This window comes from Tauraco erythrolophus, chromosome 8 (assembly GCF_009769465.1).
Source record: "Tauraco erythrolophus isolate bTauEry1 chromosome 8, bTauEry1.pri, whole genome shotgun sequence".
In the NCBI taxonomy this organism is placed as follows: Eukaryota; Metazoa; Chordata; class Aves; order Musophagiformes; family Musophagidae; genus Tauraco; species Tauraco erythrolophus.
In genome coordinates, this window is record NC_141472.1 from 33476637 (window position 1) to 33491298 (window position 14662).

General features: G+C 42.4%; 1 protein-coding gene across 3 annotated transcripts in view; it reads left to right on the top strand.

Annotated features, from left to right (window-relative positions):
- KALRN (kalirin RhoGEF kinase) overlaps positions 1 to 14662 on the top strand; it is a 536138-nt gene that overhangs the window by 333816 nt on the left and 187660 nt on the right. For all 3 annotated transcript variants that reach the window (XM_086615857.1, XM_086615858.1, XM_086615859.1), the window contains one exon: positions 4638 to 4812. In XM_086615857.1, coding sequence (XP_086471983.1) covers positions 4638 to 4812 — 175 coding nt within the window. The remainder of the gene's footprint in view (positions 1 to 4637; positions 4813 to 14662) is intronic.

Here is a 14662-nt window from a genome sequence, read left to right on the forward strand (position 1 = left end):
AAGTAGGAAGGAAACATTCGGTGCTTGATAAGTGAGCTTCCAGGAGGAGGGAGTTTTAGATTAAGAAGGTACCTGTGGCCAGCCATACCAGGCCCATCAAAGGTCTGCGTGGCAATTTACCTTTATGCAAAGAAACTTTTTTCAAAATTTAGGGCATTTCTATGAGATCACAAAAATGGCAGTGAAATTCTGGACTAAAGATTTTTTTTGTTGTTCATCCCACCTATTGGCATAACATCATATCAGCATGAACATCCATGGAGAAGTGCCTGAAAGGGACTCTGTGTAAGCCCATCAAGTGGAGCATGGAGTGCTTTGTGGGGTTGCAGAAGTGTCTGTATTGAAGGAGTCCTGGTGCAGGCTGTGGGATTGGCCTGAAGGCTTTTTGCCTGCACCTGAGTCAGTAGGAAAGTGGCTTGTGGAGTTGGAGAGTGCCCAGGGCAATATTTGGGGCTGAGAAGTCAGTGGAGCATCAGTATGAATAGCAGTTATTGGAGAAAGGCCGGTGTAGTGACTGCAAGGTCATGCAGGGGAAGAGGTGAACTGGGAGATGGCATGTGGGACTTGAGCTTTTTTAATGTAAGCTTAGTCAATTCTTAGTTTCAGTCTTTGAAAAGTAAGGGTGGCCTCAGGTTCAAAACTTTTTTTGGACTTGGTGTCACACCTAAACATTTGTGAAATGCCAAGACAGGTTTTACAGCAGCTCTATTTAACAAAGTAGCAGCATTGTTGGGGTCTGGCTTGTATTCTGGGCAGTGAGCAAGGTGGAACAGGGTGAACACATTTGTGCAAAGTGATCCCCTGCTTCTGATAAAGTGAAGACCAAACACAGAGAGAACAGTTGTCTGAAGGATGGAAGCCCTGAACGCACGTGAAGATTCGCAGAGCTGAGCTGTCAAGACTCTCTGATTCAAGTGTTGGTTTTGAGCACTCTGACTAACTGCAAAGCCTGTAGTGCGACCCTGGACTCTTTCAAAAAGTGAAGCAGAACTGTGTAAGAAAAACATGAAACGACCTCTGTGTGTGCCCACTCTGACAGCTTTTGTGGCTACTGGCAAAAGTAAACAACACGCATACAAAGGAAAGGAGGAAAATCGGAATTGCTGCGATCTTTCCTTAATGCAGCGTCGCATTTCACAGCGATCACCTTGTACCTGCCGTGAAGAGTAGCTGAAGACTGCAAGTGCTACAACAATGCCGAGAATGAAATACACTGCTCTTATCAAGCATGTCATAGCACAGGTTAAAACCAGGAAAATTAATGGGGCCTTGAAAAAGTTTACGTTTCTTGTCCTTATCTCTGAGAGAACAGATACTGGTTTAGAGATCGTTTGTGTAATAGCACTCTGTGTCTTCTCCAGATAGCTTAAGGAAAGCTCAGCTGCCTGAACTAGTTAAATACAATGTCTGGGACTGCTCTTCACAGAAGGTCTTCAGGGCCTTCAGTGACTCTGTGCCAGGAGACCATACCAATGAGGAATAAACCAGGCCTGGCTAGGAGCACTGTACATGTCATGGTTTGTATTGGAAACACTTTTTTAGCTCTTCCTTATCAGTGTTTTACTGAGATGATCATCGTTCTCAGCAGCCAACATGAAGCAAATCTTTTGAACTACATTTCCAGGAGCGTTGCCGGGGACAATACTTCTGTACATCTATGAAAGGCAAAACAATGACTTGCTCCAGTGAGTTGCGAAGGAACAGGAATGTTAGGGGCGAAAAATAAGACAGTGAGGAGTTATGGATCTTGCTTTATCTCTTTACAGTAGCTCAGCATATGAGCTTTTGAAAATGGGGACATTTCACTAAGCTTTCTCCTAGTTAAAGCACTGGAAGTGGCTTCGGGAGTACAGTGTTCATTCTGAAGAAACTCAACAGCAATGCACTAAACCCAGTTTTATGTTCCTCCAAGTTTATCTTGTATTTTTTTCAATCATTTCCCTGCATTTTTTTAACTCATAACCTTTCAGAGAATACTAAGGATCTTCTATGAATTCTTTGCTAGAAATTCTCACCCCCAGACTGAGCAAGAAATCTTGTGGCAGAAGCATCTGATCTCAGAATTCATTTTTCTGGAAGGAGATCTTTCTCAAACCAGTCTATATAGGGATTGTCAAGGCCTTATCTGAGGAGACTGTGGAAAAGTACCAGGTTATTATGCTTAATTTTTTGTATTGCATCAGCCACTGAAATGCAAGCGTGGCTTGATTTGAAGAGAGAGATGTTTAATGAAAAAGAATTTCTAAAACCAAGTGTGTCTTTAGATCCCGTGAGAGATTATTCAACACCAGTTTTGAATAATTCATTAAGTCATTTGGATAATATATGAATAGTAATAATCCTGCATTTGAATGAAGATATATTTCATGTCCTTTTATGGAAGACAGGTGCTGTCTGAAGGAAATAGAACTTGATTTAACGTGGCTTCAGATTAAGCCGTAGTTTCAAAATCCCACCTTGTTGTCTTCGTTCATCTTTCCTCTGTACAGCTCGAATATGGAGGCAGAGAGAGACCTTGTGGTCACCAAGAAGGTGAAAACACAAGACTGTCAGAGTAAGGCAGAAACTGTATCATCTGGAGAGAGTAATACTGGTGCAATATTCCCTTATAAGCAGGGGAAGTTGGTAGTACTTGCTTCAGAATAATGCTGGAGCATCTGAAGTTCATTGTATCAAATATAAAATATTTGGGGAAAAAGAGGTGAAATACATTCAAAGAGCAAACTACTATGCAGTGAATAGTATTCTGTATTTCTGATTTTATTCTTAGGCTTCAGATGTTCAGGCAAATGCTTTTTCTGTTCCTTCAAGAAACATAAAGAAAACTGAATAACTTGTGTTTTGTTGCCTTAGAGTCTCAAATATGTGTTTTAAACTCTCCTAAAATGACTCAGTGTGTCAGTGCCTAGTTTCAATTTAAGGCACCTGTAAAAGGTTATACTTTTTTTCTCTCAATTATGCTCACTGACAGTGTTCAATTAGCATTTAAGTTGACTGTAGACTGTTTTGATCTGACCCTACGTGATGATAATTTGCAAAGAGCAAAGCACAAGCATTTCAGTCAAGTTCTTTAGAAAACTACTCATGCTTTGCTAGATGTTTATGGAGGGAAAATTCAACCCAGAAAAGGGGAAAAAAAAAACAAAACAAAACAACTAAAAATTGGGAACACACTCTCACTCTTCCTCAGCAGGGAGATTCCGCGGACACCTCTACTCAGCAGCCCAGGTTAGCTGGCCAGAAGAATGGCTCCCAGCCACGTTTGGTTCCTGTGGGACAATGTGGTGATCTGGCAGCATTACCTGACATTTTGCTTGTGTTCCAATATTGTCAGCCAGTTCCCTACACACATGGGAACTGCCTCCTGCCTTCTTGGTACACAAGAGCTTGTTGGTCCAGTATGTGCTGTTGGCTTTGTAATTGTGTGTGTGTGTGTGTCCCCGACTTTCTCCAAGTCAGAACTGGGCATTAGTAGGAAATATTGATGATAAGACCTGCTGGCTTACTCACTTCATCCTGTTACCCTGCCAGTGCACAGATCTTTCCAACAGAGTATTTAATAGGGGTTTCAGTTGGCTTGGTTTAAGTATGCCAAATAATGCAGCTGCTATCACCACCTTTGAGCAGGATGGATGGAGAAAACCATTGCATCTAAATCTTGTTTTAGTTGAAGTACCAAAGCCAAGATTGAATTATGGCTTCAAAGTTTCCTTTCTGGTTCTTGTTAAAGTTAGGGGACCTTTTGTGGCATATTTGAGGATAAATTTCAGCTCTTTGTGTCTGCAAAGGCTATTTATCCATAAAATACGCATCAAAAAAACTTACTGAAGATGTAACAGACTGTAGGTGAGCCTATTAATATATGTGAGAGCACAAATAGAAAAGAAACTGTCAGGACTGTCTTAAAGACTTCTTTCAGGTACAGCAAACTTCCCCGTGGTACTCGCCCACCAATTAAAGGGCTAGCTCCCTCCTGCTGCCTGTATATGAAAGGTGTAGATGGAGCAGTATCTGACCTGTCACAGGCATGTCTTATTTCACTTACCCTAGTGAAAAGACAAGTGAGAGTCTGTCTTACAGTGTTTGAAAGGTGTTTGCCTTCAGTGGAGTTTTTTGCACAGCGTTCTGCATCTATTGCTGTTACTACTTAATCCAGAGGAAATCAAGACAACCCTGCCCCTTGGTCTAAAATGCTGGTAATTCTGATTCAATTAGTCTGTAAATAATAAAGAAAATGCACAAAATTAACTTGTAAAGGTCCAGGTGGCTAAATAGCATCTCTTAACTTGGTGTGAATGTAGGCTGGAGCAGAATGCTCTGTAGGATTCAAGGGGATCGCCAGCCAGCCTCCTCAAGAGAGACACTGAGATTGATGTGCCATTCTCCTCCCCTTCCCAAGTGTGTAAGGTCGCGGTGTCATGACACGAGAAAGGATGATCCCCTTGTTCAAACTTTGTGCCGAGCTCAGGAGCTGCAGGATTTCAGCGAGTAGAAGAGTTTACTGTAGCATACAGCTTCCCTCAGCCCTTTGTGCTTGGGTTTGCTCCTCAGCAGCACGCAGAATCACAAATGTGTAGTTCCTGCTCTTTTGCCTGCCTTGAAGCTCCGCTTTAACCATGCGCTCTGCCTTCCTACAGGGACTCCGCTGTTTCCAACAATAAGACTCCACACAACAGCTCCATCAGCCACATTGAATCTGTCCTTCAGCAGCTCGACGAGGCCCAGGTACAGATGGAAGAGCTCTTCCATGAGAGAAAGATTAAGCTAGACATTTTCCTTCAGCTCCGGATTTTTGAGCAGTACACCATTGAGGTAAGCACTGGCTACTTGACCTGAGAAAGGTAGAGCTGTGGGAGAGGGAGTACATGTAAACATATGCTGTTAGGATACACCTGAAGCTGTTTGATTATGCTCAGCTGTCCAGGTGAGGAAGAGAGAGTTACAGCCAGGTTTTAAATTTGGCGTATTGAAGCTAAAAATGTGCTTTTGGATATACTTCTAGAATGCACTGAAATAGATTTGTGTCTGCTTACCTGAGAGTCTGCCCGCTTTGCAGAGAAGCTTTATAAGATGCTTCTTGTAACTCTTTATTGACACTGGTCACTCAGGGATTTGAAAGTTCTATATCACTTAGTAGTAAGATTTGTCCCTTCAGACACAAACATAGATACATACAAACAGATACATGCTTGGCTTTAAACCACTGAGTGAAAAAACATGTCATGCATTGAAGGAAAGGATATTTGAAAGATGGGCTCTTCAAGTATCACAGTGGATTTATTTAAAAAAGAGAAAAAAAAGGGAGGAGAAAGTTAAAGTATGTTTTTATGTCCTTCTGCAAAAGAAGTATTTCAGTCTATTTTCTACTTCTGTTTTGAAATCAAAAGCACTGGATGGAAAACTCATCAAAACATTAATAATTGAGGTGTTCTTTAACAGAGAAACTGTAAAGAGATTCCGGCCAATCTCATTAATTACTTGCTGTAATTCTGATGGGACATGATGCAAAAAGAACAACATGTAGATTAACTTATGCACAAAATCCATGAAAGCCATGTGTCAACACTTATGTCCCTTCTGGGATGTGTTCCTCCTACTGTATCCCACTGGTGCTTACTCAGTTCATAGAGCACCTTTACCTGTGTTTGAGGATATATTCCTGAAGGTATTGTTTGTAAATCTGTAGGTAATGTCAAGATGGGTACGAGTAATTAATGAGAGCCTTAGAATGTTGTGTTATACTTTGTGAGTGTTCGTTTTAGAGATACGGAACGATGAATTATAGTGGAATAAAGGGCTGGAAACAGGGTTTAAGTGTCTTGGTCTGTATTTGGATGTCAGAGGTAGAAATCACTGAGGAGTGTCTGAGCTTTCCTGTTGTAACTGCATGGTTAGGTACTGTACCCAAGTCTGCTCTACAGTGCTTATTTATGTAAATTAGAATAGTTTCATTTTACTTACCAGTTACATACAGCCTCCTTGATTTTGGGAGACACTATTCTTGACGAGTATGTGTGTGTAAGTACAAATGTATGTGCTTCATGTCAGAAAACATACTTTGCCGTGCGAGCAGTGGTTGCCTTAAGAACGCCACATTCAAAAGTCGGGAGCCTGCAGCAACTGTACTATCTCCTGTATTTAAATACAAGATACTTTGAAATAACAGTGTGACAAATGTGGAATAGCTGAGCCTTTTACTATTAAGATATAAATGGTGTGCGAGTGCATGTATTTATACCTATAAATGGCACCCGCATTTTCAAAAATGAAGCAGGGGGGAAAAAAAAAAAAGAAAAACCATATGTGGTTCTGGAACACCCAAATGTATCTGTAGGCAGTATATGGGGAACACGTGTGAGTCGTTCACTAAGATCTCAGCCTCTCCGTGTTTCACTGCAAATTCTAGGTCTGAACCTGGAATTACACTGATTTAAGGAAAGATCTAAAAAATAAATAAATAAAACAAATAAATCACTGTTTTCAAATTCTTTGTACATAGTCGGCCTTTACCACTATAGATTGCTTTACTGATGGGGCAACCGAGGCATTAGGAGATGATGTGACTTATCCTAGTCCCCTCCATGTGTGGTGGCAGAGATGGGAATATTATGTGGATCCCTCTGTTTTATTTCTGCATGAATTGTACTTCTGTGTATTCACAGGCACAGTTGGAGTGGCTGTGATACGTTAAGATGTTTAAAACTGGAAATGTGCTTCAGAGTCTTCTAAAATCAGATTAGCTAGAGAAGATTTTAAAGAAAATCACCATTAATTGTCACTGTAGATTTGCTATTTTTTATCATAAGAACATCTGAATTCCCTCTGCAAGATTAATATTACAAGGAAATCCGAGAACATATTTCATAGGGAGTCTATGGACAGATGATTTTATGTAGGAAGCTCCTTCTTTCTGAAAAATAGTTTTTTATTTTAGAATAATTATTACATTTAATTTACAACTGAACTTACAATGAAAAATATATCCAGGTCAGCATCTTGAATTTTATAAGTACATTTAGTGCTTACACAAGAAAAACAGTTTGACAAATAATAAAAAGTAAGGCAATTTGAAATAAAATATTAAATTATAGAGGTATGCTGTGCATTTCAAACAGCAGCTGAATTGACTCAAACTGACACAATAATGATCCTTAGAAAGTATATTGCGATCAGTTGCCTCAGCTGTATAATAAAGATCCCAAGTCAGTAGGAAACTGTTATCAAAATTAACAAAATTATCTCAAGCCATTGTTGAGAAGCAAAAGGATTTTTATTTCATCATCATAATTAAAAAGCATGTAGTGTTTCCGATGGTTGACAGTTGCAAGATTTAAGAGGAAAAGGTGATGAAATTTAAAACGGGAAATTAAGTATTTTTTCTACTAAAGAAAAGTAGCTTGAGCTGTGACTGAAAATGTATTTAGGTTGTAATTTTCCGTAATAGCCTAGGTTCTGCATAGATTAAGAATAGTGAAATAATGTGTACCAGTATGGTGGTCAAATGAATTTCTCCTCTTCTAGTCTAGATAAGCCCCCTTCCATCTGTCCTAAGAGCAGTGCCAGCAGCGTGTGTTCAATAGAACACATCCCGAATGAAACCCCTCTACCTACTGCAGCCCTGCTAATCTCTCTCCTTCCTGCGCTTACATAAGCTGTCTGCAAAAAATGGAGCTTCCACCTCCTGGACTTGAACACCATTGTCCTCTTTGCTGCTTCTGTCTTGTCAAGCATTGAGGTTCTCGTTTTCCCCTCTCAGGTCTGTGTTCTCACCCTTGGTTCTCGGGTTCTTGTGCTCCAGGGAATCCCTTATGATGAGGACCTTCCCCGGGAGCTCTGGTGAGAGGAAAAACATACATCTCTGTAGTGCAAACCAGAAGGATGCAGCTGTGGGAGCCCATCTGCTTCCAACAACTTTAGGGAGAGCTGCGCATTAGAGCTCAATCTCAGGGAACAGTTACATCTTGTGTTGTCTCTTTCCATCCAGTTTTGGTACCAAACATTTTTGATTCTATTAATTTTCCCTCCTACCTCTCTCTCTCCCCTTTCTAATTAATAACGCAGACTGAAAGTATTAGGGATTTTTCAAACTCACACATGGCAATTGAGTGATTGACCTTTAGTCTTGTTTAGAAAGTGTCTGACTGCCACTTGTTCTTTGGAAACTTTCCTGCTCTTACTGTTCTTCCCATATATTGAAATCCATGCCATAGATCACGTAACCCTTTCCTTTGGCACTCCTTCCTAAACTTGCACTGTACCCGTCTGCTTTGTAGCCCTCCTGGTTTTTGATTTTTTTCTATAATCTTCTCTTCTTGACAGAAGTTTGAAGTCAAGACAAACTTCAGAATTAATGATTACTGCACGAGCAACATGTACTTCCATCTATTTAGGCATCGTTGGACCTTTTCTTGTTCTTCAGTGAAAGCTGCCAACTATTGTTGCATTTTGTCTTCAGGAAAAGTATTTTACATAAAGAGAAGCCACCTGCCCGTTTCTTTGGCAGGGCAGACCAGCTGCACTCGTTTCAGACTTCTAAGCAGCATAGGCAGCTTTTGTGCTGTACTTGAGTCAAGGCAGGTTTGGCAGTTACAAATTTGGATACAAACCCACAGGCACACAGCGTGTCCTGCCTGTTCTTTCTTGCCTTAATCTCATTATATTGACTGATATTTACACTCTGGGTTCTTAGGATAAAGTATGAAATCCAAACTATGACACCACCTGGAAACAGACATAACAGAAACATGAGAGAGCATAGCTATCCCTATGGGAGGTTATTCTGCCTTAGATTTTAAAACAGTAAAATGACAACCCATTCTTTATTTGGGAAACACGTCTAACTTTGATGCCTGATACGTTTTATTCCTTTACCATGTTGTTGTGCATTTCAAGACGAGATGGGATCATTAGGATTATATGGTTGGGCTTTCTGTGTGATGGAGACTTCAACTGTGTTCGTGCAGCCAGCCAAGGAACTCAGGAGATTTCATGCAACATGAATGTGGTAGCTGATCCACTACGAGGAAATAGGGCCTAAGGCTCAAGGGACCGTGGCTGGCAGGCGTTAGCGGCAGTGCTGGCACCACACTGAGCACGTTGTACGTATGAAGCAGTCTTATAGCAGAGTTATAGCCTCAGTAAAATCCGTCAAGTATACTTTGTCCCTTGCTTCCGAAATAGTCATTTAAAGGCTTATTAACCATTATTTGAATGAATGCTAATATACAGTAAAATGCTGAATAAATGCATAAGAAATGAATGGTAAAATGCACTGAGTTGCAACCCCTAACAAAATTACTGCCATCCAGAGTCTTTCTGTGTATTTTTTCATTATATCTTTCATAGACACATGATCAAATTTACCTGTAGGCCTCTATAAAACTCTGTGACTGAGAACACGAGTGCTCTCAGCCAATACCTGTCTGGCGACAGTTCTTGGTTACCTCCAAAGAATTTTCCCTTTTCCCTTCTCTTCCCTTTTCCCTTCTCTTCCCTTTTCCCCTTCTCTTCCCGTTCCCACTTCTCTCTTCCCTTTTCCCTTCTCTCCCTTTTCCCTTCTCTTCCCTTTTTCCTTTCCCTTCTTTCTTTCCCTTCTCTTCCCTTTTCCCTTCTTTTCCTTTTCCCTTCTCTTTCCCTTTTCCTTTTCTCTTCCCTTTCTTCTCTTCCCTTTTCCCCTTTTTCCCTTTTCTCCTCTTCTCTTCCTTTTTCTTCCTTCCTTTCTCCCTTCTCCTTTTCTCTTTCTTTCCTTTTCCCTTTCTCTTCCCCTTTTCCCTTCTCTCTTCCCTTCCTTTTCCCTTCTATCTTCCCTTTTCCCTTCTCTTCCCTTTTTCCCTTTCTCTTCCCTTTTCCCTTCTCTTCCCTTTTTCCCTTCTCTTCCCTTTTTCCCTTTCTCTTCCCTTTTCCCTTCTCTTCCCTTTTTCCCTTTCTCTTCCCTTTTCCCTTCTCTTCCCTTTTCCCTTCTCTTCCCTTTTTCCCTTCTCTTCCCTTTTCCCTTCTCTTCCCTTTTTCCCTTCTCTTCCCTTTTCCCCTTCTCTTCCCTTTTCCCTTCTCTTCCCTTTTCCCTTCTCTTCCCTTTTCCCTTCTCTTCCCTTTTCCATTCTCTTCCCTTTTCCCTTCTCTTCCCTTTTCCCTTCTCTTCCCTTTTCCCTTCTCTTCCCTTTTCCCTTCTCTTCCCTTTTCCCTTCTCTTCCCTTTTCCCTTCTCTTCCCTTTTCCCCTAGCTCCTTCCCTTGTGTGTGTTGTTCTGTTTCCTGCAATGCACATGGATCTGTGCAATGCTAGACAGAGCCTATCCTAGTCTAGTCTTAGAGCAACATGGTTCCTAGGCTAAGACATAGTCCTGGAAGGGATTATGGGTGTTCCCCCTGTAAAACATAAATTTGATCTTGTATGCTGGTTATCTTTCAAAAAGCCCTGTGATCATTAAAATCTTCACCTGCTGGATATCTAATTTTCCACTATTCAGTCTCTTTGGCTCCATTTCACTTGCTAATTAAATTTTTCAGCCTTGATTTTACTTGCTGGCTCTTCTGGCTGTTCGCATCCATCCTTGAGCATGAGTTTAGAAGGCAACAGGAGGCAGCTTTTAGACAGTAGTTTACTTCACTGTTATTTACAACTCACTTGAGTTTCCCATTCCAGGTTTATAACATTAGCAGAATCTTTCAAGTGAATTAGCTGCCTGTGTGAAGGTACAAGATGTTTTATAGCCCCTCACTGACTTATAGCTGACACTCAGATGTGAGCTTCTTTATTAAAAAATAAAAGTTACAGAGATCTTGAGATATATTTGAAAGACAGGGAATGGTAAGAAAAATTTCAGACTTTCCTGTTCATAAGCTGGAATCCTATAGTGTCTCACACTCAGTGAGCTTTTGTTTTTCGTTTTCATGTGTACCTAGTTTTCAAACTGCACATCACTTCACTTTAAGGAAAGGCAGACACTAAGCTGTCTTGGGCACCCTGTCTTTTGGAGCTGAATCCACTGTTTCTCTTGATATTTTTGGGATTCAGGAGCCCAAAGCACTGGAGCAGAATCATCACTATGACAGCCTTTTCACACTTCAGTGGCCCAAGTCCTCGCTAAGCCAGTGTGGCATCTCTGTCTGTTGTCAAAAAAATGGGTGACAGTATTGTCATACTGCACAGTGTCAGCCCAAAGTGAGTCCTCAGAAGGAGAAACAGCAAACTTTCTGCTTATATGAGTTGCAGAAGTGACAGACGCATTCACCCTTTCCTGCCTACATCTCCTCTACCATATACCTCTAGTATTAGCCTGCTCATAGATCCATTTATACTGTCATATCCAGTCCTCTGTCACCCCTGGCATCTCTGGTGCCCAGTCTCTAGTATGTGCCATAGAGATCTGGTCTCCCCAACTCTGTTATAACTCCTTTCTTTCTGCATTTGCAGATACTCCCTCAGCATCCAGGAGTCAGAATTACCTGTTTTGATTCCTCCCTGGATCACATCTGACCTCTTATCTCATCCACCCTCACTCTCTGTTCATCCCAGACGTATGGGATTTTTTTTCTTTAAAAAATCTTAGCTATTCCTGTTTCTTGTTTCTGAGCTCTGTACAGATCTGCTTTGTGCCTGTGTGACTGTTCTTCTTGTCCTGCCTCATCCCTGTGCTCTCCCCACTCTTCTCACCTTTGCCCCTCCTCCTACTTGCATCATAATTTCTCTTGCAACCTGCCTCCTACATTTGCTTGTTCTTCCCAAGCGTCTTTACTCTTTTTCAGATCCCTCTCACAAGCCCGCTCTCTTTGTGTTGGTAGCTCTGCTCCCAAGATAGAACTTTCTTTTCCTCCTCCTCATCTGCCCTTCCCCAGCCCATACTTCAAAATATCAGCTCCTCTGTGATTCATTCGCCATATAACATTTATTTTCTTTTACTTGATTCCTCATTTCCCCTCTCCTCCTCCTTCAATTGGCAAACAAAATTTTCTGGTTGGCATTAAACAAGATGACTTCAAGTGTCAAACACTGAGTTTAGGCCAAGCACGTGGCATTCAAGGCTCAGCAGCACCATTTGGGAGATGATCTCAGCAGCAACATTAGAAAAAAGATACTTAGGAATATATATATGAAATCATTGCAGATGTACAATTGCCTGCAGAGCAACTGCTGCAACTTGGGTAGGCTCTTTGGCCTGATTCACAAGCAGACTGTAACGTAGGCATCAGATGGTTGGACTGCTACTGTTGTTGTTATAACTGCTGTTACTTTTCACCTGCATACCTTTTCTCTATGCCTCTTCTCTTTATCCAGGATTGCAGACAATCATGTCTCTCTGCCTTTGGTCATGTTATCTGCTGGTGTTGCAACATGATAAATCCAGGAAGCAGCAAATGCAGCAACATTGCAGCAGTGGGAATTTAGATATATTAAGTTGCTACTTTAGGAGGATGCCTGTCGAAATGGAATGTGGTCTAGACTGTGGTCGCTGTGTCTGCATGAAGCACAGAGCTGGCTGACGTAGTCTGTATGTCTATTAGAGCCTTGTGATATTAGCATGGAGCTCAGAACAAACCTAATATTTGTTCACATGCTGAAGTGAACTCTTGTGCTGTCTCTGCTGCTCTGATAAGGATATCTCAGGTATCTCATTTAATACTAGCTTGGGTTCACTACCAGCATTAGTTCCCGTCCCGTTATCGTGGCTGCAGGAGCATCTATTTCAAGTGAAGAATGAAGAAATTTGCTTTCTAGGCTCATTGTCAATCAACAGCTTTGTTGTGTCTTTCTCTCTCATGAGTTCTCTGGGATCACTTGACCTTGGTTTAGTAGCATGGAGCTGTTCGTTGGCCACCAACCTTATATGACCTGCAAGGAAGGAGTGTGGCTCCTTCCAGGCAGTCACCAGGACTGTGGCTGACAATGAGGCATGTGTGCAACTTTTCTTTGAACAGTGTAGGCACCTGGTGATAAATCTGATGCTTTTGCTAATGCAGACCTGTGCACTCCCGCTGTGGCTGCTCTCATAACCTTTCAGATTTGGTATGAGTTCCTTCTCATGCCACAGCAGAATAGAGCAGAGCTTGGGGCTTCCCTTCTTACAGGGCTTGTCTTCTTTCAGGGCACGTGAGGGATGCTAAGGTCTGTTTAGAATCATAAACGCTGGGAAGGAAAGTGAATACACATAGAAGTGCTGTCAGTTCTTCCCACCAAAAATCTAGCAGATGAACAGAGTAAATTCTAATCAGCCATTCTTCTGGGTCAAAGGGAATTAAACAAGTTCATGACCAAGGGAGCCTCATTTATGAGACTGTCGTGGTTTAAGCTGATCCGGCAACTAAACTCCACACAGCCACTCTCTCACTCCTTCTCCAGTAAAGTGGAGAGGGGAAAAATATAATAAAAGAACTGAGGGTTGAGACAAGAACACAGAAGGAACACCCACCTAACCCTGGTCCCAGGCAAAACAGGCTTGGCTTTCTCAAAACAAAACAGTTTATTAACAGTTACTTAAAAAGGACAAAGGGAAACAAAACCGGTTACTTGAGAGGATAAAGAGAAAACAAAGCCAGATCTTAAAAACACCACCTCCCCACCCCCCTTTCCTTTTCTTCTCGCCTCTACCTCCTCCCCCCAGAGACGCAGGGGGACAGGGAATGGGGGAGTGCAGGTCAGTTCATCCATATTGTTACTGCCGCTCCTTTCTTAAAGGAGGAGGAGTCCTTACACCATTTTCCCTTGCTCCAGTGGATCCCCTACTCACAAGGAAAATTCACAAACTTCTCCAGCGTGAGTCCTACCCGCAGGACACAATCCTTCCCCATCGGATTGCTCCAGTGCGGGCTTCACCACAGTCTCGGATTCTTAGGGAGTTGTGGCCACTCACTTCAGCGTGGGTCGTCCCACGGACTCTAGATGCCTCACGACCTTGTCGTGCGTCCCATGCTCCACTATTAACAGTTACTCGTTGTGCATCCCGTGCTCCATGACCTCTCCTAGGCTCAGGCATCTCTTCCCCAACGTGGGTTTTTCCATGGGCTGCAAGCAGGTCTCTGCTCCACCGAGTCCATCCTGGCTGCAGGGGGCCACCTGCCATCTTGCCACCGCTTGCAGGGGAAACTCGGCTCCAGCACACCTCGTCCTGTTCCATCTTCACTGACCTGGTGTCGGTGTGGCTGTTTCTCTCAGATCTCAGTCCTCTCTGGGTGAACTCGGCTCAGTGGGCACCCCAGGAGTGGGGTGCTCCCCGAGTTCCCCAAGCAGCTCTGCCGCTGCCATCCTCAGCGGGTGGCACCGGGGAGTGGGGGCAGTGCCCTCCTTCTGTCTCCTTGCTCCTGGGCAAAGGCACACCTTTCCGGTTCCTTTGTCCCAACTTAAATAGGGCAATTCGCAGAGGCACTGATTGGCTCAACCCCGAGGGAGGATGAGAGTCCAATCTGGTAGAGCAAATTCTCTCTCCTGCTGCCAAAACCACGCGCCCCCCAACATCAAACCATCACAGAGACAATTCTTGACGCAAGCCCAGTGCAATTGGCTCTTACAACAGCTTAGGAGATAGGACACTTTTTTCTGATACAGTCCAGGTTTCACCATAGATGTCAATGCCTGACCCAATCTGTGAAAGCATCCGACGTCCTTTTTTAAATTTGAAAAATATACATCTGTAGTTAACAGAGATGCCTAATTACAGCCTCTTCCAGAAC